Here is a 25,206-nt window from a genome sequence, read left to right as displayed (position 1 = left end):
ACATTCAAGGATTTCAAGGGCCCGTGGAAACCCTGTAGTAATATATTGGTTGGATCTGTTCTGGAGTTGACATTGCTGATTATAGTTGTGCTATCATATGAACAAAGTTAAAAGACTGATCTACATTAATAAAGATCTACAGTTGTCTATTGTTTTGTCATGTCTTGGTGGTTTCTTTATTGTGACATGAACGGTTAATATAATGCTATCGCCAATTTCAAATGAATTATTCATTTAACCATTTATATTCACAAAGTTCTAGTCTCTATACATAAAGAGCACTTAAAGATCTGTCAAAACGAATCCTATATAATTTCATTATGGCATGTTAAAACCTTTCTGATCCAAATGTTGAATTACACAGATACATTATAAATGGTTCCTGTAATATATCAAGTAAAACAGCAGAAAACATAATACATTCACATCATAAATAAACTGCACATTCGCTAAACAGCCGAATGCTATTGAATATACTTTCACAGGCATTTCTATAGCAATGCCATTCACACAGGCGTGCAAAGCATAACTCTGAGAGGGATTTAGGAGGGAGTGTGTCGTGCACATATTAACAAGTCATTTCAAGCACATAAAATATAAAAGCCGTGCATATGCACTTTAAAGACCCACATGCGCACGATCGCTCTAGACACTGTCATAGCTGTTTTAAAGTAGGCCAGGGCAAGGAAGTCTAGAATCTATTAAAAGTGTGCAATTTGATACTCTATGCATGAAGTGACACGCTCTAACAGAATTTAAAGCTTTTCAGAAAGAGAAGGAGGAAAATATGAATAGGTATTAAGGAAAGCAATGACCCTATAGACAGATCAGTTGTATTAGCCTTCCACAGGTGTGGACGTGCCGCCATGCTTCATCACTGCAAGGCTGTGCTGGGAGGTCGCAGCTAAAGGGAACAGACAAACTAACCTGAGCACCAACTGCTGGAAAGATCCAAAGCTGATTCACATGAATCCACTACTAACCTGTTTGTTTATTTGGGTAATTTAATATATTTTGCATGCAAACATAAAAAAAATGGTGCTGGTTATTTAGAATCACATTCTGCTGTTCTGACTATAAACAACTCAATTGAATTTGAGTTGGAGAAGCCAATTATACATATATTTTTTTCTCTAAACATAGTCTAGGAAAGAAAACCCTGCACACCTAGTTGTGGTGCTCAGTATAGTTTGTCTATACTTTAACCTAGATGTGGCTGGGAAATAAGCAAGTATTATGGGGAGGAGAGCAGGGCGAGGGGGTAAACATAGATTCAATTTGTTACCATGGTTAGCACCCGGCCACCAAGGTGCAGAACAGGATGGGCTTTGATCACCTGCAACATTGACGAGGTGGAAATTGACAGACAGAAAGAGTGAGAGAGAGAGAGAGAAAGAGGAAGAAACGTCAAACAAAAGGTATTTCAGGAGTTCGTAACCAATTATCCACTCCAAAACCCTCAGTGTTGTCAAACCTCAGCCCACACACTCGCCAGAAACAGAGGAAAAAGAGAGAGCGAGCGAGACTGAAAGAGAAAGAGAGGGAGGAAAATGACACGAAGCAAAAGAAAGCGATCTGCGAGACAGAGATGAGATAGAAGAGAGAGAAAGAGCAGGTCTGAGAGAAACTGAGGTTTAATCTCTTCTCCCTTAAATGTCAGTCTTATTTAAACAGATGTCACAGAGATTGGACCGCACGCTGGATGTAGTAGGTGAGCTCTGAGCATGCGGCTCTCTCTCTTCCTGGACGTGGCTGCCTGGCTGGCAGCCTGTGTCAGGTGGCAGCGCTTTGGGGTATACTGCCCTGCGGACAGGGAGACAGGTTTGATATAGCATGACATTTTACTTATTCATGCTCTCTTATTAGAACTCAGCCCTGACACAAAGGATCATGGGAAGAACCCTTGGTGAGACGAGATGAAAAACAGCGCAGGGACAAATCACTGCTCATGTGGCGTGTTGCTGTCCGTGTGACATCTGGGGCAGGCGTGTAAACTGTAAAAACGAAATTGTTATGGAGATGGGTTATGTTTGTTGTGGCCATCTAAAGTTCCTTGCAGTGATTTTTTTTTCTGGCATGTGTTTCTTAATGATGCTGGACTTGTTTTCTGTCACACTGTAAATAACATACATCTCATTACATCCCAGAGGAATTTCTAATGACACAAGCAAGTTATGCATAGTAAGCATATGCGGGAAAAAGTGACTTATTGGGGCCATCGCTGTTCTCAAAAAGCGCGGCAGTTATAGACACTCGTCTGCCCGTCCTTGGCATTTCAATTCCACGTAGCACCTACAGCAGGTGGTGGGTTCCTCCTCCCTCGGGTCTGTTCGATTCATCATAGCGGGATGGAATATGTTAACATTAAGATTATGTTAAACCGCCCTCTGAGGACCCAGAGTCTACAATCAATTTCAGTAATCAGTGACTTATGAATGGTAATGCGGCAATGAATCCAATATGAAAACATAATGAGAAGTTTCGAAACGGGGACATACAGAAGGGCATTAAATTAAGTGGAATTTTAAAAAAAACTATTTCGGTGTTACCTGGTGTGATGAAATTTAAAGCAAGAGGAGTTGCGAAGGTGTGAGTGCAGGTCTTACCGTTGCGAGGGTTTTTTTTCCTTCGGTCACGGAAGGCTGCTCCAGACTGCAAGGCTTCCATGAGGCTGTCCATCACTCCTGTCTCATCACCTTCTGAAAAGACGACATATCGTGTGTCAGAGCTAAGATTCATGTAAAACACACATGCATGTACACATAAGTGAATCCGCTGATCTGTCTTTTACAAAAAAAAAAACACAAGCTGGAGTAATGTCACGCTAGAAGGCAAGGTGAATGAGGCAAAGGGCAAAGAGTACAATGTGGTTCCCTAAAGGCACAAACGCTCTGAAGCGACGGATAGCGCAGAGGATGCCAGAGGATGAAAGTGTTCGCTGATGGCCATTGACAGGTATTCGCTATGCGGCTTGCACAGGGGAGCTAAGTGCTCTTTACCAAGATTTAGTGTGGAGCCGGTCAATACAGTGGCTTTTTATCATTGTTCGATGACAGTGGGATGCACCTCGAAAACGGTTGTCACCAAAGTGCTATGCGTCTTTATGGCAAATGGGGTTTGATTTGAAAAGACAAAGTGTCTTATTCACTAACCATGCGTATGCATGTATTCATGCGTAAAGATTTGAAACTTTGCAAGAGTCATGACTCATCAGTGGATGCTTTTTTAAATGTATAAAAACCAACAGAACCCACACACAAGCATGAAAGATTCCCAGTAGCTTCAGACATATAAAATGTTAAAGGGACACTCCACTTTTTTTTTTAAATATGCTCATTTTCCAGCTCCCCTAGAGTTAAACATTTGATTTTTACAGTTTTGTAATCCATTCAGCTGATTGGATTTGACGGGAAAATAAAAGTTGTGATTTTCTAGGCAGAAATAGCTAGGTACTATACTCTCATTCTGGCGTAATAATCAAGGACTTTGCTGATGTAACATGGCTGCAGCAGGCGTAGCGATATTATGCACTGCCCGAAAATAGTCCCCTTGGTTAATTTCAATAGTAGTGGACTATTTTCAGGCGCTGCGTAATATGATTGCGCCTGCTGCAGCCATGTTACACCAGCAAAGTCCTTGATTATTACGCCAGAATGAGAGTATAGTACCTAGCTATTTCTGCAATGTAAAATATCAAAACTATCTGGTCATTTTTTAGCGCGATGCTAATGGTCTAATCAGATTTAATGGATTATGCTAAGCTATGCTAAAAGTGGTACCGCCAGACCCGGAAATCAGCTGAATGGATTCCAAAACGATAAAAATCAAATGTTTAACTCTATAGCACTATTCGGACGGGATTAGTTTTCCAAACAACGTTTGAGTTTCAACGTGTCCCCCGGGACGTCTGTGATTTTATGTACCGATTTGGACGGGATTAAAATGATGCAGGCTATTCCAGAGATGGGAGTGTCTGTTTCATGCATTTGGGCGTTGCAGAAGAGCACGTGCTCTGGATACGCGTGTTTGTAATGTTTAATATTTTGCTTTAAATGTAAAATTATGACAGAATGTAATTTATTAATTTAATTTTAACAAATCAATATAAAATATACAAATCCTACTAAAGTTACGTTAGCCTACGTGTTTTATATAACTGTCTGCTTATAATAAACCCAAAGAAATGAAGAAATAATGATTAATAACAATTTATTATCTTTATTAATTAACATTACCATTCCGGAGTTGAACAACATTGAACAGAGTTTCTTATAACGTTAATGATATTACAGTGGCCAGTCTTAACAGTGTTTGATATTCAGCTCGTCTTTATTTAATTATTTTATTTTGCCGAATGCGTAAAAACAGGACTCAGGAAATACAATATACGCGCATTAGTAAGACCTTACGGCAGATCACGTTGGCCAAAACACGAAATGAACCGCGTTTTCAAAAGATATTTCGGGCAAACACAGACATTTGCATCCGGACGGGATTAAATTTCTCAGAGGACCTCTGAGTTCGGCGAAAAACAGTAGGTAAATTGCTCTGGAATTCTTACGGAGGTCGTCAGAGAAAAACACAGACATGGCCGATTCGGACGGGATTAAAAACACAGAGGACCTCTGAGAAGCACGAGTTTCTCAGAGGTCCCCCTGTAAAACTAATCCCGTCCGAATAGGGCTTATGGGAGCTGGAAAATGAGCATATTTTAGTGGAGTGTCCATTTAAGCCAAAATGTTATATACACTTTCTGAAAAAATCCTCCCAAGCTTTAAAATGGTCCTATTTACCACTTAGCTACAGAGTTATGTATACATTTGTACCTTTGATGTACTAACATGCAATCTTTTGCACAATAAGCACCTCTGAATTACTATCAAGAACTCTTTTGGTGCAAAGGTGTATTTTTTCACCGCCCCAGTGACAGCTAGGGACTATTTTTGACTATTTTTCCTTACAGTGAATACTATGTAATGTGATTGAAATGAATAAGTATTATTGTAACAAAGTACAGATTTGACTTCATACATTCCTCTAATTTTTCTTAATGTTTAAATGAACACTTTTTTGGCATGAGCATATGGTGCACAATTTCCCTAGAATCAGTCAATGATGAGGCTCATAAATAAGCTTTGGGTATCTTATCTGGGTCATCTATCTTTACCCAGCATTAATGAAATCGAGGGTCTCCACTACATCACAGGGGTCCAGCAGAGGCATTGATTTAAACTAGAATCATTGTGGTGCCTTCTTGTTATGTGTTGGATCCTTTCATCAATTCTTTTGTGTACATGATCGAGCCACTCTTGGGAAATATTTAGTGGATGGGTTGGGATTTCGAAGTCTGCCTTGGCAGAGAGCTAACGTCTGTGGCAGAGATGCTGGTAGCTCTAGGCAGCAGTTTCAGGCGTGTTAATCAATCTTTTGTTTCCTCGCGCATTCAAACTAGATGACAGTCAGCAAATTGAATTTATAAAGAGGAAGAAAGTTGACACAGCTACATAATTAATTTCAGAAAATGCCACACACTCTCTACACAGGCAGAACTGCACAAGTGCGTGTTTTTCTCTGCAAGCAGCACGTCTTCTTACACGAGTGAACAAAGCCAAATTAAACAAAGCCAAAAATATTTAGATTCAAACTCACAAATAAAACCGAAGCACAAGGTGGATTAAAAGAAAAGAAAATGATTTGTGATCACTTCTGTCTTGGCTCCTACCATGTCGTTTTGTACTCGAAACTCTTTCCAGGGATACTCAGAAATCAAAGTAGTAGATCACACACCACGTTGTGTTTAATAGATTAAATCAAACTAATTAAACTAGCTGTTCTAGAACAAACTAGAACAGAACAAGCTTGGCTTATCTCTAATTGCTCCTCAACACCTTCGCTGATAGCTTTGCTCATTGGTTTAAGAGCTGGATTTTCTATCGTCCTCTGAAAGGATCTGAAAGTTTGTTAACGCCCCAAAAACATGTCCACATCAATCTGACGCCCAGGCTGGGTGTTTGGGGGCAAGTAAACATTTATTACAAGCACCATGTTTCTGGAAACTTCTCGACAGCTCCTTCATTTCCTTGTTTTTGGAGGCCTAGGCATCACAAGGGGCACCTGACACTTTGATCAATTTGTCCTACTTCTTGCTTGCTTAACTGTAACACAATTCATCATCTGCAATGGCCAGGACAGGAGAGCTGGGGAGGCTGGGTTCAGAGGATCTCAGACACGAGAAAGCAAAATTACTAAAATGGGAAACATGCTCCCATGCGACCCATGACTGCTCCATTAACAATGTCCTATTGGGCCATGCTTCTACTAGAACCAGCTGGACTCATGATCTCTCCACATGGATCTAAAAGAAACTGCCGGAACATATGGTCTACATTATTTCTCCGTCTCATCAGTCTGGCATGTATTAAAAGCACATAATTAATTAATAAATTGCATATATAGATTGATTAAGGTGGTTAATAGATTTAAAGACAAGTAAAAAAAAAATTTTTTATATAAGGAAACACATATTCTTTACAAACACTAAGATGATATGGCATAATTTAGTCAGATTTGTTTCCATTGTTATAAAATGAAAATTAAGAATAGAAAGTTCAAATCACACAATAAATAAAGATAACAAAATAAATAAAGAATAATAAAAAAAAATTAGAAATGTGAAGATATTTATTTGTAAAATATTTTCTTAGCAAATCCTAACTCAGCTTAGAAGTCAATGCTTGCTAAAGTTGTATTAACGAAAGCATTTTAAAGTTGTGAAATTGCAAGATATCAACAGACTTAATGCTGATAGAGAAAACCTATTACTAAAACAGTTCATTACTGTTTGCACTATTGCCAATAACGATAACAATAACTATAAAGATAACTAGCGTCCACACCAACAGACGATAACAATAATGTTACGTTCACTTTAAGCTCATGTACTGCAATGTTATAATCTTGAAGATAAATGTAGTAAACCATGTGTTTCTTTACATTTTGCAAAGAAACAAAAGGAAAACAGATCATTTTCAGTACATGAAATTTCTCAAAGAGGAAGGGAGTTGCTCAGGGAGACACATTTTATCTATGCTTCCATATGAGTCGGTATCCGTTTCAAAGTAGCTTGGACAAAGGTAATCATCAAGATCCAAACAACATTCAGGAACTCATTTAATGCCAGAGACCATTTGGCTTCCCACTTTTTGTTCTTCTGTAGCTCTATTTATTATTATAGTCCTGGTTTGGATGTCACTATTCCCTTATCTTTCTAAATTATTTTTTAATATTTATCATTTAATGTCCATAGTGTGACATGGCCCTTAAATCATACTGTATCTATGAAGAATATAGCCAATATGTATAAAGAATAATTATAAATATATTCAAGAACGTGTGGCCACATGTGGGATTTTAAATACTGTAGGTCTATCCCTCTTCGATTTCTGTTAAAGGAGTATTGCCGCTGCTTTCTATTCGTATTTCTTGTCAAAGGTGTTGTATTATAAGTTATTGTTGAGTTTTAAAGAAGGCGAGTGAATGTTTTAAAATATAATATATAAAAGTGCAGTATGTACATGTTCTACATTTTGGTTGACGTTGTAAAAAACTGTGATTTTGTAATGCTCTATTTATTTGCCTAATAAATTGCCTAATAAAATATAAAAGCTAAGACAGCTAGGATATTTGGCTGTCATCTCTTTGCAGCAAAAATGTTGAGTATATTCAGTTATTTCCCACAAATATGTTCTTTCAAACTGTCTAATTTAATGAATCTGTTCAAAATAAGTAATGGATGGTTCACTTCATCACATTAAAAATCTTCATAGAAGTCCCTGTGGCATAAGATGTTTCAAATGCTTTCAACAAAAAACAAAATTCTAAGGTAAAATGTAACCAAATGTTGTTTTTAATTTCTAAGAATTTAGGATTGTGTGTACATGCACAAATGATGAAAGGTTTCTTATTTTTTAGTGAAAAAATATTTATTGTCTACATTATTTTCAACAACAACTATTTGGTTACTGGTCGGCCACAACTGTTGTATACATTAAATGAATATCACGGCAAATAAACAGCATATACGAGGAGCTCAGATGCAAAACCGTGTGCATTTTGTAGTAAATTATTGGATGAATGTATAATACGTGCCAAGAGCATTCGGTTAAAAGGATAGTGCACCCAAAAATAAAAGTTCTGTTATCAGCCTCATGTTGTTCTAAACCTGTATGAATTTCTTTATTGTGTTGAACAAACTAATTTTTTTGAGAGGTATTTCACTGACTTTTAATAAGCTTAGAGAATAAGGAATAAAAATGCAGTTCCACAACCACAGTTCATTTTAGCACTTTAGCCCTATACTGTACTTGCATTGTACTGAATCCCCTCTGTTGTGTGTCTCTTTTAACCATCTATCTCTTTACTGTCTGGGTATCAGGTGGATCTTTGGCCCTCAGGCTGCTGCCAAATGTACCAGAATGCCCTGGGGTCCTGTTCAGTCTCTCCAATATATTTATGGGTGCACTATCACATTTTTAATTAGGGGATAACAAGCACAGTCCTCTGCTGGATTTGTGAACTTCACACATCAGATTAGCTTTCTCAACAAGCACCCTGGTGGAGGGTAGAAGCTTATCTTCCACAACACAGGGGGGAAGAAACGGGGAGGAGAGAAACAAAGTCAAGTGTCACGACGAGTAAGAAGAGGCAGTGGGGGAAAAGGGTTTGCGTGTGAAATAATGGATTTGTGTATACGCTTGGAGAGTGTGTGCATGTGTGTAAATGTAATTGTGTGTGGCATCACAACATCTGGAGGACCGAGTCATGGAGAAGGGCTGCCGGAGCGAGACTGTGCAGGTCGTAAAACCCCCAGTGAGACACTCGACGGAGTGATCCGGATGACATTTAATTATTTCTAGACTGTATGCACGTTCACGTCTGGCCACGCAGCCCCTCTTCTTTCCTTTGTCATGCTTGATATCAACCTCAGAAAACTAGTAATATGTTTCTGCCACTGTATGTTTACCTGCGCTTTGCAAGAACGAAGACGTTGCAGCACATAAACCAGATCATGAGGGTTATAAGATTAAGATGTAAAGAAAAAAGACATATCAGACATGCACACACATCACGAATTCCTAAGAAAACAACTGTTCAGAGAACTGTCTTCACAAAATGTTTAACTTACTTTTATTACTTAAAACAAAACCTAACAAGTGCATTTTAGTACCGCAAAGAATCATATGATGAGTTCAAATGCTAAACACAACTAAACGATTGTTTTAATAAAAAATGAGATGATGTAATAATAATAATGATATTAACGTATGTATTATAAGTTCATCAAAAACATTACTTTCGTTTCAAATCCGCTTTGTTAAAGGCGTGGTGCTTGATCTCTGAAAGCCAATTTGAAATCACCTAACCTAAACACGCCCCTTCCCCAATAGAATCTGGACCTTCTGTTGATAGACCCGCCTCACACATACGCAACCCAGACAAAGATGTCGGTTAATAGACAAGCACCTTAGTGCTACAAGTGTGTTTTGGTAGTCGACTCGACTCTCTTTTACCAAAGCGTTTTTCAGACATTATGCACTCTGCCTTTAAGAGTGTGATAAAAATGCTAATTTACAAGAAAACATGTTAGACATACGATATGGTTTTGCATCAGAGCTCTTCATATTAGTACCAAATGTATTCATATTGGTATACCTTAATGGTAGATAAAGAGTATCGTCCCAGTGAAAGCTTTGTACTTTTTTCTGCACAGATGCTTAAATATTAGGTTAAAGGCGGGGTGCATGATTTCTGAAAGCCAATGTTGACATTTGAAATCACCTAAACAAACATGTCCTTATCCCAATAGACTCTGGACCTTCTTTTGATAGACCTGCCACACACTTACGCAACCCAGGCTACGATGTTGGTAAGTAGACACGCCCCTTTCTGCTGATTGGCTACAAGTGTGTTTTGGTAGTCGGCCCGACTCCCTTTTCCAAAGTGTTTTTCAAAAATCATGCACCCTGCCTTTAAGGATGAAAGTAACAAGATCTCAAGTAAATGTCATATTATTATCTATCAAGCAGTACAATGAACATTTAAGTGTCATCAACATTTTTCAAAACCAGCAATGACGACTTTAAATTTCAATGCAAAAATGAAGCATTTTACCTTTACAGAATGAGCTGAATACCACTATGAAACCACAAGAACTGATGCATTGTTTCTACATACCAAACTGAGCCATTATAACAATTATGCAGCAGTCAACAAGCTATTTTCCTAAATTCAATTTGCAATCCGTCACCCCTCTACGCTGTTAAGTGAAAACACGGATCGATTGAGAATTAAATTTCTGTTAGTTCCCATGAAGACTTTTGCTCTAGAGAGGTTAAAAGGCTAGTGTACAAAACTTTTTCCTCTTAATTCCAAACGGCAAACTTTCATCCAGAGGACACTGTATCTGTATCTGTACATTAAGGTGTCCTCCCAGTGACCGACTATCAGCCATAGATCCACAGCTCTCATTTCCACATAAATAAGATGAAAAAAGACTTTCTGATTGAAAAGAAGCAAAAATATAAGAAACTTTAACGTTCTTTGTCCTGTCCTTCGAAAAACAAATGAATCTCTCCGTTACCCTGGAGAAAAGCACCTGTGCAATTACACTGGTCGTGCGCTAAGAAGCCAGGTGCATTGTGGGATTGTGCATTCTCTCTGTTGTTTTCCTCCCTGCCACTCTTTGTCTGAAAGACTTCCTTTCATTGTAGCCATTGAGAGTGCATTAGCACCAGAGTCAACAGCACTGCCAGTTTCAAACTCGCACCTGTTATGAGGTGCTGCCTCTCCGGAGGATCTGACAGGGGATACGACACCGTGACCTGTCAGCTCGCCTGCCGGAGCTAGCTCGGAGGGAATGAGCCTTGCAGACACGAGAGTAATGATGAAGATGGATGTGGCACCAGAAAGACATTTTGGAGCATTTTGCTGGAACAGCTTGATGTGAAAACCCACTTATGTCTTTGCGTAATTAAATTAGGAATGCTTGCACACCCCCTGCTTGAAAGGGGAACTCCCTCTTCTAGTTCCGATAGGCGCCAGGGGGTCTGGGGCTTGGACGATGAGGACTGGAAGGGGACGGATACATTAAAGGCCAATGAGATGTTATAAGGTAGCCAGAGAAAGATAACTACTCCACCCAGGTTCTGTTTGTCACTCATTTGTGGTGGTTGATTGGTTGGAAATGGAAGTGAATTAGATGGCATGGCTATTTGCTTAAGCACTGGAGAGAAGAAAACACTGGAGCTACCCTGGATGTCTGCATGCATGAATAAATAAAGAAACAAAAACAAAAATAAAGCCTCCATCTGGATGGATGTTGTAGGGCTCAGCATTAGAGGTTGTCAAAGACGTTTGGTTTGGGAGGAGGAAAGGGAGACAGAAGAGAGGGAAAGGGTAAAAATGCAAGCTCTAGAAATAGAAATACCTCTGGTGATCCTATTGTATTTACTTTGACTTCTAGAATGCCACATTGTCATGCAGAATTACAGACTAAAAATATTTGTTGACAAAAGATTTTTTTAATTTGTAGTCGATAATAAAGACGATGCGCATTTGAAAAGATTCATACTGTCAAAAACACATTCAGAAAGAAAATGTTAGAATGTGTAAGGATATTATGAACCATTTGTGTAATTCTTTAAGTTTCTAAAATACAAAAACAGCCTTTACAAACCATAAAGAATTCACAACACTTCTCTAAAGCGTATTAAATATTTCATTATACTCCATATTTTACAGTTTTTAAATACATTGCTTACATTAATAAATCTTTTATATGAATGATACGTTTAAATGACAAAATGTTTTATTAAGTCTTTTACTGTATTACCATCAAAAAGAATATTATTTCATTTAACTACAAAAAATAGTGCATGCTGAAATGCTAACTTATTATTATTATTTATTTTTTAAATCAATCAATGAATAAACACCTGAATAACACAAAACCCAGCAGCTCTGCTTTTGAGAGGCCGATCCATTTGCATATTCTTTCCATGCAGCACACAAGGAGAAATAATAGATAGCTGAGATGTATGGCACCCACCCCACATTTTTCATGCCATCTTTCTGTATGCTAATGAATCACCACAGTGGTTTATCAGGTTGGTGATGCTTAGTGATTGTTCCCTGCACTCCTGGCCATCTGCTCGCTGAGATCAGGCCACATGAGCCAGGCTTATCTGAAAATACACTTCATAAATCATCAACCAAGTCTGACACCTACTGAACACTGTAGCAGAGCGTTCATCTCATAGAGGTACAAGACAAAGAGATCACTGTCATCCTTTGAAAGAGAATCTACTACACTTAAATCCAGAATCCACAACTTTGGGGTGGTGAAGTGATATAGGAGTCACGTAAGATTCACTTTGAAATATAAGAGTATGTTTACAAATGATAAATTATGTGAAACCCGAGCTCACTGGATATGTTTACACACACAAAATCTGACTGAATTAAATTCGAATGCAGGTTACGACAGTACAGTTTACATGTTCCCTAAACATTGCAATTTGATTAAAATGTTTGCATACATGTACATTGTATATAATCCAAACCAAACGTCTGCATAAGCTCACTGCCAGGGTTGCCAGATTTGTGTATCAAAATCAGCCCAATAGACATTCAAAACTAGCACAAAAGCATCCCAATAACTAAAGGATTACTAAATTTTCTTTAAAAAAAAAATCCAGATAATTTACTCATCACCATGTCATCCAAAATGTTGAAGTCTTTCTTTGTTCAGTCGAGAAGATGTTATGTTTTTTGAGGACAACATTCCAGGATTTTTCTCATTTTAATGGACCCCAATACTTAACAGTTTTAATGCAGTTTAAAATTGCACTCTAAACAATCCCAAACGAGGCAAACGGATTGTCATTTTAGCAAGAAAAATAAAAAATATAAACTTTTAAACCACAACTTCTCGTCTCCCTCCGGTCGTGTGATACGCCAGCACGACCTCACAAAATATGTCATCATGCCAAGAGGTCACGGATGACGTATGCGAAACTACGCTCCAGTGTTTACAAGTGTGGAGAAAGAGGAATGTTCCGATGTTGTTGTATGTGGAATGATAGTAATTAATGTCTTTGTGTCAGTTTATTGTTTAAAATGGTCACAAATGTGCGTTTCATATATGTAACACGTGACTTCTTGACGTCATTACGCAATTACGTGAAATCGCACTGGCGCGCCATCCAGCCAAAGAAAGACGAGAAGTTGTAGTTTAAAAGTGCATTTTTTTTTCTTGCCAAAAATGACAATCGTTTCGTTAGATAAGACCCTTATGCCTCATTTTAGATCGTTTAGAGTCCTTTGAAACTGCCATTTTAAACTGCATTAAAACTGTTAAGTGTTGGGGTCCATTAAAGTCCATTAAAATGAGAAAAATCCTGGAATGTTTTCCTCAAAAAACATAATTTCTTCTTGACTGAACAAATAATGACATAAACATTTTAGGTGGTTAGTAAATTATCTGGATTTTTTTTTTAACAAAATGGACTAATCCTTAAACAGCCCAAATACCAATAACTAATGAACGAAATCCTTTTAACAGTTTAGCCAAAATCTGAACTCCCCCAAAAAGCAGATGACTTGGCAACGCACACAGCGTCTCTTGTCGAACTCATGCTTTATCTCTGTAACATGTAAAAGTCAAAGTTGAGTTGGAGAAAGTTGTTCTTAAGAAGTTTTCAAATATAGAAAACTATATCTTTTTGAAAGGTAAAACGCTATTTTATTGCTTTATGTAATGTTATATAAGTAGACATGCAGAATGTACAGTGCGTGACCCAATAACCTTAATAATGCATGTTGCCATTGTCTTGCTTGAACTTGCTATAGTGTCGTTAACAAGAATCATGTGATACATAAATAAGAGGTAAATATAAGATGTGAACTTCTGCGCATGTGCACAGGTATTTTTGCATCCAAAAATACTACGATTCATGTGTTTATATGCATACTTTCTTCCTGATGATCCGATCACAGATTGGACTACACCAGCCCTTTAAATTCGATCAAAATTTGCATCCGATCGACCTTGAATGTTTTAATTAAGGTGTTTACCTGATGCGTTTCCAATCTGATTAATTGGTTGCATGTAAATGTAGCAATCATGACGTTTTTAAAACTAAAGTACTATAACCTGCAACTGCAATGCCAAAAAAACTGTGGAACCAATAGAGTTGATAATAATGCAATTGACTAAATACTTAAACGTGTCTTTAGTGCTTTGATTTTTCTGTTTAATGCATACAACTTCTGCACTTCTATTACTGTTGTTGTCCTTTTTATTAGATGTGCTAACTCTCTGAGGATTTAGGTTTTGACGACATAATTTTTGGCTCTATGCAGCGAGTTTAATTATTTCTGAGTGACTGCAGAGTGGCTCTCCAGGTCCGAACTCTCGACAAGGAATTATTAGAATGTGGACCACCCATGGTTGTAAATTAATGACATGCAACAGTGTGAACGTGTGCTCGGAGAGGAAGAGGGGGTGGATGGCCGAGAAATGGAGGATTCTCTGATGTATCCTCTCATTTCTTCTACGACCTGAGGGAAGGAGCTAAATTAAGTTAAAACGGCTTAAAGTGATTAGGATATTTAGCCTACTCTAATTAGGGATGGTTACACGAAACAGTACTCATAAGGAAAATGGTTTTTCTTATTTGAAAACACATAAAATAAAAAAGCGCCAGAAGGAAAACACACATACTTTTTTCCTGTTGGAATGCTTCAAATTCATTTCCTCAACTTGTACTGGCAATATTAATGGAAATATGGCTGATTTCCTGGATGTCACTATGACTTACACAGATGCTTATCTCTGCAAATCAATGGCTCCAGTCCTCGCATGTTAGATATTTAGAGACGGCTAACTCATCTCCAGCCAGACTGATGGTGAAATTCGCCATGCTATCATTGCCTTATGGCACACAGCCATCCGGCTGCCGATACGGCACAAGCTAATATGCGGTTATTTATTAGAATTGATGCACTACACCAGATAAGCTTGGTGCCCTTGTTGGCATCTTTCAAGGTAATGACAAAAAAACTATGCCAGCAGACTTCCTGAGTGAAATTTGTTTGTGCTCGGGATCCAGCATGCTTTGAGACATGGCATTCTTCAGAACAGGACGAAGCTCTCTGACTGTGGAGTAAATAACACTCGAGAGCTGATGAGGAACATCGATACACTTATAGGACAGATGCTCATTTCTCAGCACTGACACCGAAGCCTGCAGACAGCCCAGATTTAATATGATAGTTAAAATACAGATAATAGCATACCATACGCGGCTTAGCGTTATGCGACATTACTCATCTAGTCCACTTACTCATAATGACCAATGTGGAGGATGGCATATCTCAGTGACTAATTACAAACATGCTAATGAGAGAAGAGACAGTGGGGTGCATGGCTCTTCATGGGTCTCTGCTTGCATCATACAGACATATTTTAAAGTCATGACCTTTCTTAGAGGACCAAGTATGAACAAGCCCAACTGCTGGGTTAAAAATAACCTAGAAATTCTGCTGGACCAGGCCCAAATATCTGGTTGTGATGTTGCTAAAAGGTGAAATGTGTAATTTGCATAAATATGTTTTTGTCTTAAAGGGATACTCCAGCCAAATGTGAAATTACCTCATGATTTACTCTGAACTATACTCTCATTCTGGCGTAATAATCAAGGACTTTGCTGATGTAACATGGCGGCAACAGGTGTAGTGATATTACGCAGTGCCCGAAAATAGTCCCCTGCTATTGAAAGTAACCAAGAGGACTATTTTTGGGCAGTGTGTAATATCACTACAACTGCTGCAGCTATGTTACGGCACCAAAGTCATTGATTATTACGCCAGAATGAGAGTATAGTTCCTAGCCATATAAATAGGAAAAATATCAAAACTCTTTGGTTATTTTTTTAGCACGATGCTAATGGTCTAATCAGATTCAATGGATTATGCTAAGCTATGCTAAAAGTGCGCCAGACCCTGAGATCAGCTGAATGGATTCCAAAATGGTAAGAATCAAATGTTTAACTGTAGGGGAGCTGGAAAATGAGCATATTTTAAAAAAAGTGAAATGTCCCTTTTAGAGATCTTTAGCGTAGTGAGCGTCAGTGGCCATAGGTACGATGTGCATTGACGCTTTTGGGCTTCAAAGTCATTTGTTCCCTGATCTGTTTTCTACTGGTAAGCTTGGAAAGCAAGGTCATTTACTAAAATAACTCCAAATGTGTTCGTCTGAAAGATGATAGTCATATGTATTTCAGATTGCTTGAGGATGAGTAAATCATGGGGTAATTTTGATATTCAGCTGGAGCATTGCTATAAGAAGGCTGGTAGGGAAATCATCTTGAATACTAACATTTAGTAATATAAATGCTCAGTTCAGTCACCGATGCCATTGAAGAAATGTGCAATTTAAAGTCATGTTAAATGAGTAAAAGTGTTCAATAATGGTGTTAAAGAAATACAGTGAATAGTATGTGCGAGGTCTTCATATTGGAGGCATAATAAAAGCTGTTTTATCGCACATAGAGCCTAAAAAGATTATATTAGGCAACTTATATGACTGGATTCAAATAAGTGCCTGCTGCAGACTTGTCTTAAGGGTTTAAGATAAAAGAGACACTTGCGTTTGCCAGAAACTCGCATAATCAAATGCGTAATCATAGTTAACTGTTATGGGAGTGTCTTGCGTGTATTTTGTGAACGTGAGCGTCTATTTTATCATAAACGGTTTTGACGCATGTGCAGTAGGCACTTATATTGCACATGGTTCACATGACGCAACAAACACATATTTTGAAAACACAAGCAGCACACGACACTCCAAACAATTATTTTGAATTTGCGCCCCTCGGATGAGCAGTCACGAGCTACCACTGTATACAAGTGGACATAATTTTCCAAAAATACTACTAATTTCTTTATGTAACTAATTTTAATTGGGAGAAACAATACGGTTTTAACCACTACTGTATATAAAGATGGCTTTAAAAATAGCTCTATACAATGTAGTCCACACACAATTTAAGAAAAGTCTATTGACGGTCCCTCTTTGAACAGGTTAAAGAACAGCTTATAGAAAATCGTCCGACAATAAAAGTATTCATTCTCAAGCCCACTGGCAGACATACTGACCCAACCACACAGATAACAAAAACTATTATTACATATAAAATAACACAAAAGAGCCCTTTAATCCTACACATATTTTTCTAAACCTTATGGATCATTTGTAATGTCAAACAAGAAATGTGAAGCTTCTTCCTGCGTGACACCAGCAGATGTGTGCCAGTCTTATCTAACATCATCATTTATTATACCGTCTGCTTTTCTATGCTGCATGAATGATGTACGATGACTCTGCGAGTTTCTACAGTACATGACTTACAGATTACAAACATCAGCAGTAAAAATGAGATGACGACATTAAATTAAAGGTCTGTCGCAAAGAGTTAAACTTTTTGCAATTATGTGAGTGAAATGAAAAGATTTTTAGATGGCTGCCATCAAACTGAATGGGCTAACAGATTTTCTCCTTCGGTTAGCAGAGGATGTGCTGTCTTGACTGTGTCATGTTTGTATCTAAACGGGCACAGAATTATTGGACTGGGTCATGTCTTGGTTTGTCTTCAAGCAAAACATGACAAGTAAAAAACACTTCTGAGCCAAACATGTCTCTACTGAGCCAAACACTTCTGTTTCTTTCTCACTTACTTACTGTCTACTTTTGTGGATAGTTATTTACTGTATGTGGTTATATGCAATAAAGTTGGATACAATTAGGGCTGCCCCCTAATAGACGACAAATCATTAGTCGACCAGGAGATGTTTGTTCAAAAAAAGTTTAATTAGTTAGTCTCAGAAAAAACTCAGTCCTTGATTGACCGAGATATGAGGTGGAGTGATCATTTTTATAAGGTATTACAAACAAAAATAAAGCAAAATGTTGAAGTGCATACTCTGTTAATGCATATACAATATTTAGTTTGTTTGCTTTCCGACTACAATTTTCATTAGATTTTAAACAGTCACCCTATTTATTTACACAGATTTTTCTCCTTCAAGTGCTTCAATTTGATGTAGGATATTTATGTATTTATTCATTTTAATATAATATATAGGACATATTTATGTTGTGTTGACCTCTGTAAAGCCATCAGCATGTCACTGATATTTTCCTCTATTTTTTCAATTTGCGGTACATTTATTTATTCATTTGTTTATAATAAAAAAATCCTACACTTAGAAAATCTATTTAAATGTTATTGTTTTTTTAAGAAAATTTTTTATATTAAAAGCTATTTTGCATTCTATCCTCAGAGTTTTCATTTCATCATGGCAATGCTGTTGGTTTTCTTTTAAAGTGTTTAAATTTGCTGCATATATTTATTTATTCATTCGTTTGATTCTAATTTATATACCCTAAATTTAACCAAATATTCACAATTTCACTTTTAAAGAAAAGACTGCCGTTTACACTAATTTAGAAACAATGTCGTGGCTGACAGCTCCGCCTTAGAGATCTCATTTAATAAAGGTTTTGCACATTCTGAATATTAATCATAAAAACATAGTCAAGTAAAGACGGATTTGTTTTTTAAAAGCTGCAACATATAATGAGCAACATGTAAAGGTGCGCTGGTTTGTTATCCCTCAAGCTGCACAAGGAAAGCGACTCTGTACAGTATGTGGACGCGACTCTGTACAGTATGTGCGTGTGCTGCACAGACTGTGCATAAACAGACAAAAATGAAAAGATAAATAAAAAACAGTACAGGTAAAGAGCTTAAAAAATTATATGTGAACCTGCCAAATTACCGATTCGCACAGTACTTAAATGATCACAGGACCTTGGCATTCAGTAAAATATGGTAGGTCACCTGCGGGGGAATTTTCATCGTTAAAAATTACAGACATGGCCGAATCGCATGGAATTAATATCACAGACAACCTCCGCAATTATAACAAATGACTAGAGGTCACCAGGTAATACTAATTCAGTTTGAATAGAGCATAAGCTGTACATGGTAACTTATGCAATACTTTGCATTTATAAATCATTTAAATCGCCCGGCCGTCTGAGCGCTTACTTTATATTTCAAAGGCCTATTATTATGGGTCATGATGTCTCTGTAACATAAAACAATGTTAGAAATGTTACACATAATGTTCTTTCTTATCCCGAAAACTCAAACCATCATCAGATGCCACTAGGCCTATATATATATATATATATATATATATATATATATATATATATATATATATATATATATATATATATATATATATATATATATATATATATATATATATATATATATATCAGGGCCGGGTCTACGGGGGGGCTGGAGGGGGCATTGCCCCCCCAGATTTTCCTTCTGCCCCCCCAAAAATGTCCAGCCAACCTTAAAATAACGGAGTGTCTTTAAACAAAAATATCTTCTTTGGACAAGCGCTAGCGTTTACAGCTCCCGCCCACTCTCATCTGATTAGCTTATTCAAACCTTTAAGGTCTTTTCAGCAGTATTTAAGTCACAGGAAAAGCACTACTGTTCTCTATGACGGTAACTAAAAAAAAACACATCTATAAAATATATATCAGAAACAATGCAATTTAGTATTACATAAACGTAATAACCCAACACATATTAATTTAAAACTTAAAACAGTAAAACATGCCCAAAATATCCCCTTATCCTTTCTTGGACTCACCTCATTATTTATTCATTCAAATACAACAGCCAATGGCAAGTCTCCAGCAGCATTTAATGTGTTTGTTTTAGACGTAGTTCTGTTTATTAAAATTAGAATATGCAGTTTGGTTGTGGCATACTATATAGTAGATATAAATGATATAAGATGGTTATACAGTAAATATACAGTATTGTAACAGCTGAGCATCGCGTGCAGTTTTAAATTAAAATTTTAGCGGTTTTGTCATCGTCATTCATCAGCTCATTCAGCTCGCGTTTGAGGAAAACTTCACACGCAAAAATCTACAGACTTTTAAGTTCAGGAGCAGCTTTCATTCCGCAAGGTCATCGTAAGGTAAAACGTTGTATTTTATAATGTTGCGTTGTATTATAATATCTAATTTGCTGTGTTATGAACAAAGCAGTGTGATTTATCTTTGGTCTCGTCGCAAATCACACTTACAGTATTTTAGGGCTTGTGCTTTTGTCTGGTGCTGTTATAGGCAAACAGGATAACCTTTGACGAATTTGTCATGCATGTCAAATTGCATGATGTTTCAAAATATATTATTTAAAGCGTTGTGCTTTGTTGTGATATTTGAGGTTGCTGCAGCAGCATGTATGATAGGGTCAGGAATTAATGACAATACAGCTTATCACATATATCACATTGAAAATACATTATTTTAAATGAAGAAAATGTTTGAGAAGTGGAAATAAAGTTCCTAACAAGTGTTTATTTAGAATAAAGGCATATGTTGGGTAGGGTAGGTATAAGAATGGCTTTAATTTATCTATAAGTGAAATAATAGATTAAATGCAGTGTAAACATTAATCAAATATAGCTATATGTACAGTTTTGTATTCATATCACCTGCTTGCCTGATTTCATTAACTGTGACTAAATGTGTCAAACTAGTGTAATCATTATAACATTATAAATCATTAATCTAATTGCATCTACTTTTAAAATTTGAATGTGCAAAATGACATATAAATGGCCTTTTATTATAAGACATATGCAAAATAATACTGGATTGAAACATCCATAATTTTAGTGTATGAATCATTTTAGTCGAGAAATGGCTGCCCACCCAAAAATCCTGACTGCCCCCCCAGTCCAGCAAGCCTAGTACCGGGCCTGATATATATATATATATATATATATATATATATACGACTACTAGACTACAAAAATCTTTGGTCGAGGGCAGCAATAATAACAATCAAATCGATCAATAAAACAGGCTTATTATATATTTCAAAAAGACAATAAAACAGCTGGGTACATTTCGGGAGGGTATACGCTCATGCACATACAAACACCCTGGAAACGTACCAAAGAGTTAAAGGGGCATTTATACCATATAATGGCTCAACACAAGTAAAGCTTTATTGGGAATCAGGCAAAGGTGATTCATTTGTTTTAGGTCAACCATAACCTTAACCATAACACCATGTCTCATTTAGCCATATGGGTGCTTTGTGTGACCGCTTAAATGTGAATTGGTCTGGGTCTAGTGTTGAACATGTGCACACAAACATTTGTGGTGACCCTCATCCGTGACCCTAGAACTGCCAGCAGGTTAAGACATAGCACAAGGAGAAACAGAATAAGATGGCTGGTTCTGCTGATCCAGTTATTTCACTACTGTATGTGCCAGGGAAAAAGTCCCATTAGCCCTTAGTGGTGATTCACAGTGGGTAAGACGTCCTCTGTACAGTACTGTTTCATATCTTTTGGCACAATGGCTTCCCCGCTAGGACAAAACATCTTACCTAATATAGACTGAAGGATTAGGTGGATTTAGACCTATTTTACATCATTCCCCATTTACTTTCAGCGGGTTAAGCAATTTGGGGAATGCTGAACATCTGGTCAGTCTAAGAGAATATGGAAATCCACTTAGAGAAAATTAAAACAAATGGGGGGTTGGGTAATGATTTCATGAGCAATTTCTCATATTAGTACTTGTAATACATATTTTGCCTCACTTGCCGTAGACATCAATCACGTGGCACTCAAACTTGTCCAAGTCGGGAAGTCTTGCAAGGACGCATTTCCAGTATGACTTTAAAAATACTCTTAAAAGATAAAAATGGTCCTGATATTCACTCACCCTATTACACAGTCCCATCAAACACATCCTCTTAACCCTAAATGTATTAAACCTCATTAAATATGCATCTCATTGTTAATCATGTGGCTGTTAAGGGCATTAGATATCAATTTGCAAAATGACTTCAAAAATCTCTTTATAGAAACAGTCCCTTGAAAAGGCCTTGCAAACTATAATTAATCAAATGGCCGTTAGACATGGATTTTAATAAAATAAGGATGTGTGGCATAAAAGGATTTTAGGACACAACGGCCAACACAATATTATCAGAATTGGATCACCAAAATATACATATGTACATACAGACTTGACAAAAATCAATAATGTGATTTGAAGAAAAAGAAGAAAGGCATGCTTTATGGTTTTATTTGCTGTTAGACAACCAACTGAGCTGCTGAATGGAATTTGATTAGCAAATTATTGAGTAAATGAATGTTTCCTCTGACTAATATTGTTTATTTAATTGTAAATCTAAAACAATCATTACAGCTTTATATTATAATTTAATTTATAAAGTAACAAATCGAATGTTTTTTTTTCATTTGGAAAATAAGTTGTTTAGGTAAGGGGTCTCAAACTCAAAATGGCTTGGGGCCATTTCTGAGACTGACATCTCGTAGGAGGGCCACAGAGATATATTAACATTATAAAAGCAAAGTCTTTTTGAAAAAGTAAAAAATGTATTTATCTCTTTAAATATGCTATTGAACATATACCTAACAATACTTAAAAATATAAACAGGGGTTTCTATCTTTTAATTTTGTATTATTTTATAACATTAAGTCTGTTTTTTCTTAACCTTATCTTCAATTATGTATTAACCCCTTGGACTAAACTTACAAAATCAATTTAGGTAGTGTTTCTATGAATTTGCTATAATAGTATATGTGGAAAAAAATATAATAAATAAGGGAAAGTGACCCTAAAACTTTTAAATTGTACTGTAGTATTCAATGTCACATAAACTAGTTGGATAAAAAATAACATAAGTGCTCTATGTTTAATTACATATCAAACTACATTATGAAAAATTATATACACATAATTATACTGTGCAAAAGTCTTAGATTTGTTGTTTTTGCAATTGTATAGTGATCATATATAATTATTTCTCAGTCTCTTTATTAGAATACAACCAAAAATTACAGTAAATGTGTATGTAGTATTAAAAACAGTATAAAATTATAAGCTGAAGTGTCAAGTAATTAAAGAAAACTCCCATTCCACTTGAGCAATAGCAGGCAGCTGCGGGATCTCTTAAACCTAAATGAAATTAAATCCAAATTTCTAATTCTAATCGAATGACTTAAGGACTTTCTCCTCAAAAAAGCCCAAGATGTGTTTTGTGCCAAGAGAGTCACACTAAATACTGAATGATGCCTGAAGAAGACATTTAGTTCTGAAAATTGTTTTGTTTTTCGAACTAACCCCGCCCCTCCTTGTCGTACTTCTGAGTGACAGCTCTTCTCTGGATAAACACTCCAAATTCAAACAGATTAATTGATCGCATGGTGACAATGATATGATTGACGTGAGGTGCAGATAAGCGATTAAAATACGATCACGCAATCGGTTTTCCTTGATGCCATTGTTGCTTAGCAACAGAAGACGTCACAGAAGCGCAACCTCCTGGGAAAGAAGAAAGAAGTGTCTTGACCCTCGTTTAAAACGCGTTTTTAGGCGCAGCATGTGAACGATCCCTTAAAAGTTTAAATCAATTATTAATCAAATATGAAACTACTTTTTTCTACAGGATTATGCCAGTAGATGTGGGCCGCATAGAGGGGGAGGGTGGGACACATTTGGCCGTGGGTCGTCAGTCTGAAACCCCTAGTTTAGAAGACAACTGAAACAGCTTCTGAATAGCCACGGCTATACTGCACTTTATGTTAGATCATCGACAAAATGTTAAATGCTTTGTGATTTGTCAATTCGGATAAAAGTGTCTGCTAAATAAATAAATTAATGTAAAATATAGCTATGATATTTTTATAATCAGAAAGAAATAAAAATTGAAACTTGACTAGAAATGACAACATTTTCCAATTCAAAGCAGTTAACATTGCTATATACAGTACTTTAATACAGACTCATAGAAATATAAGGAAATGTATACTGCACCAGTTTTATTCAACCACTGTCTTTCCATCTGCATTATTACATGCTTAGCATTCACAGGGTCACATCTTAAGAAACAAGCATGCATCAGTCATCCTGTAGAACGGCACCGGACTGAAATCCACATGTCATTTTAATAAAAGTAAGGGCACGGTAAAGTGCCGAGGTCAGTGTGACAGTTTAAGTCTGTAGCTTGTGGCCAGTGAAGGGATCTTTTTGTTTGATTGTAAGGATCAGAAAACGTCTCGAGACATTTTTTCTTGAATGTTTTTTTTTTTTACTTGATTGAACCATACAGTTATTTGAAGAAATACAATTCGGCAGAGCTTCCATGCATGCACATCTCTAATACAGTGAGCGGAGCACAATTTGTACTTCATATTCAACCAGTTTCTTTATAATCTAAACCGAATTAGGGTATTGTGAGTGTGGCCTCTTTTCATTTCAGAATAATACTGGAAACCAAACAAGCCCTGAAAAACTTACGGTTTGACTCTCAACTCCATTTACTAGGCCAAAGGCAATCTGCCAATCCATTATCTGTCTGCTCTACTAAAGCAGTGAACCTGAGATGCTTATCTTTACATGTGACCTACATCCTGTCTAGCAGCCGCCTGTCGGTTTGGCCCCGTCGCCCCAGACTGCTGGTGAGCAGTTCCCAACAGTCATACACCACAACTGTTCCAGTTAATAAAACTAGGCAAATGCTTTCTAAACCAAACATGAAGCATGTTAGCGTAGCACCTTTATTTATCGCGTATAACTTTTGAAATCCCTGGATGTGTTTGGCATTGTAATTATCATGAACATTTATCTGACAGATGTCTTCATTTAACTGACACTATTTCCTTAAACTGTGACAGTTACTAAATAAAGACTCCAGCTAAAAACAATTATCCATGATGATATTCAATCTGCTTGTACGTTTAGCGTGAGCGAACGGCATCGTGTGAAATCGCATTTCGGGATGCAGCCGGCCCCGGGAGGCCAGGAGTGTCGTACCTTTATTCATGTCAATCAGCTGTTTCTTCTTCTGCTGTCTTTCTTGCTTCTCCCGCTCTGCTTTCTCCTTTGCTAGCTTGGCTCTCTTGATCTTCTCCTCCATCTCTCTCTTCTTGTGGTTGTCCCTTACAGCATCCTGATGTGTCAGAGAGAGAACGAAAGATCAGAGAGGAAATGAGAATGAGTC

At 37.0% G+C, this 25,206-nt stretch overlaps 1 protein-coding gene across 8 annotated transcripts in view; it reads right to left on the bottom strand.

The window, feature by feature from the left end:
- The window catches only part of diaph2 (diaphanous-related formin 2), a 505,065-nt gene that overhangs the window by 46,765 nt on the left and 433,094 nt on the right, over positions 1-25,206 (bottom strand). For 7 of the 8 annotated variants that reach the window (XM_065273074.2, XM_065273073.2, XM_065273079.2 and 4 more), the window contains 3 exons: positions 25,020-25,155; positions 2,607-2,699; positions 1,286-1,336 (listed from right to left, as the gene is read on the bottom strand). In XM_065273074.2, coding sequence (XP_065129146.2) covers positions 1,286-1,336; positions 2,607-2,699; positions 25,020-25,155 — 280 coding nt within the window. The remainder of the gene's footprint in view (positions 1-1,285; positions 1,337-2,606; positions 2,700-25,019; positions 25,156-25,206) is intronic. The other variant, XM_065273078.2, reaches the window with a different exon arrangement.

Source organism: Paramisgurnus dabryanus, chromosome 16, assembly GCF_030506205.2.
Source record: "Paramisgurnus dabryanus chromosome 16, PD_genome_1.1, whole genome shotgun sequence".
In the NCBI taxonomy this organism is placed as follows: domain Eukaryota; kingdom Metazoa; phylum Chordata; class Actinopteri; order Cypriniformes; family Cobitidae; genus Paramisgurnus; species Paramisgurnus dabryanus.
The sequence above is the reverse complement of the archived record's forward strand: the minus strand, read 5'-3'. Positions and strand labels throughout refer to the sequence as shown.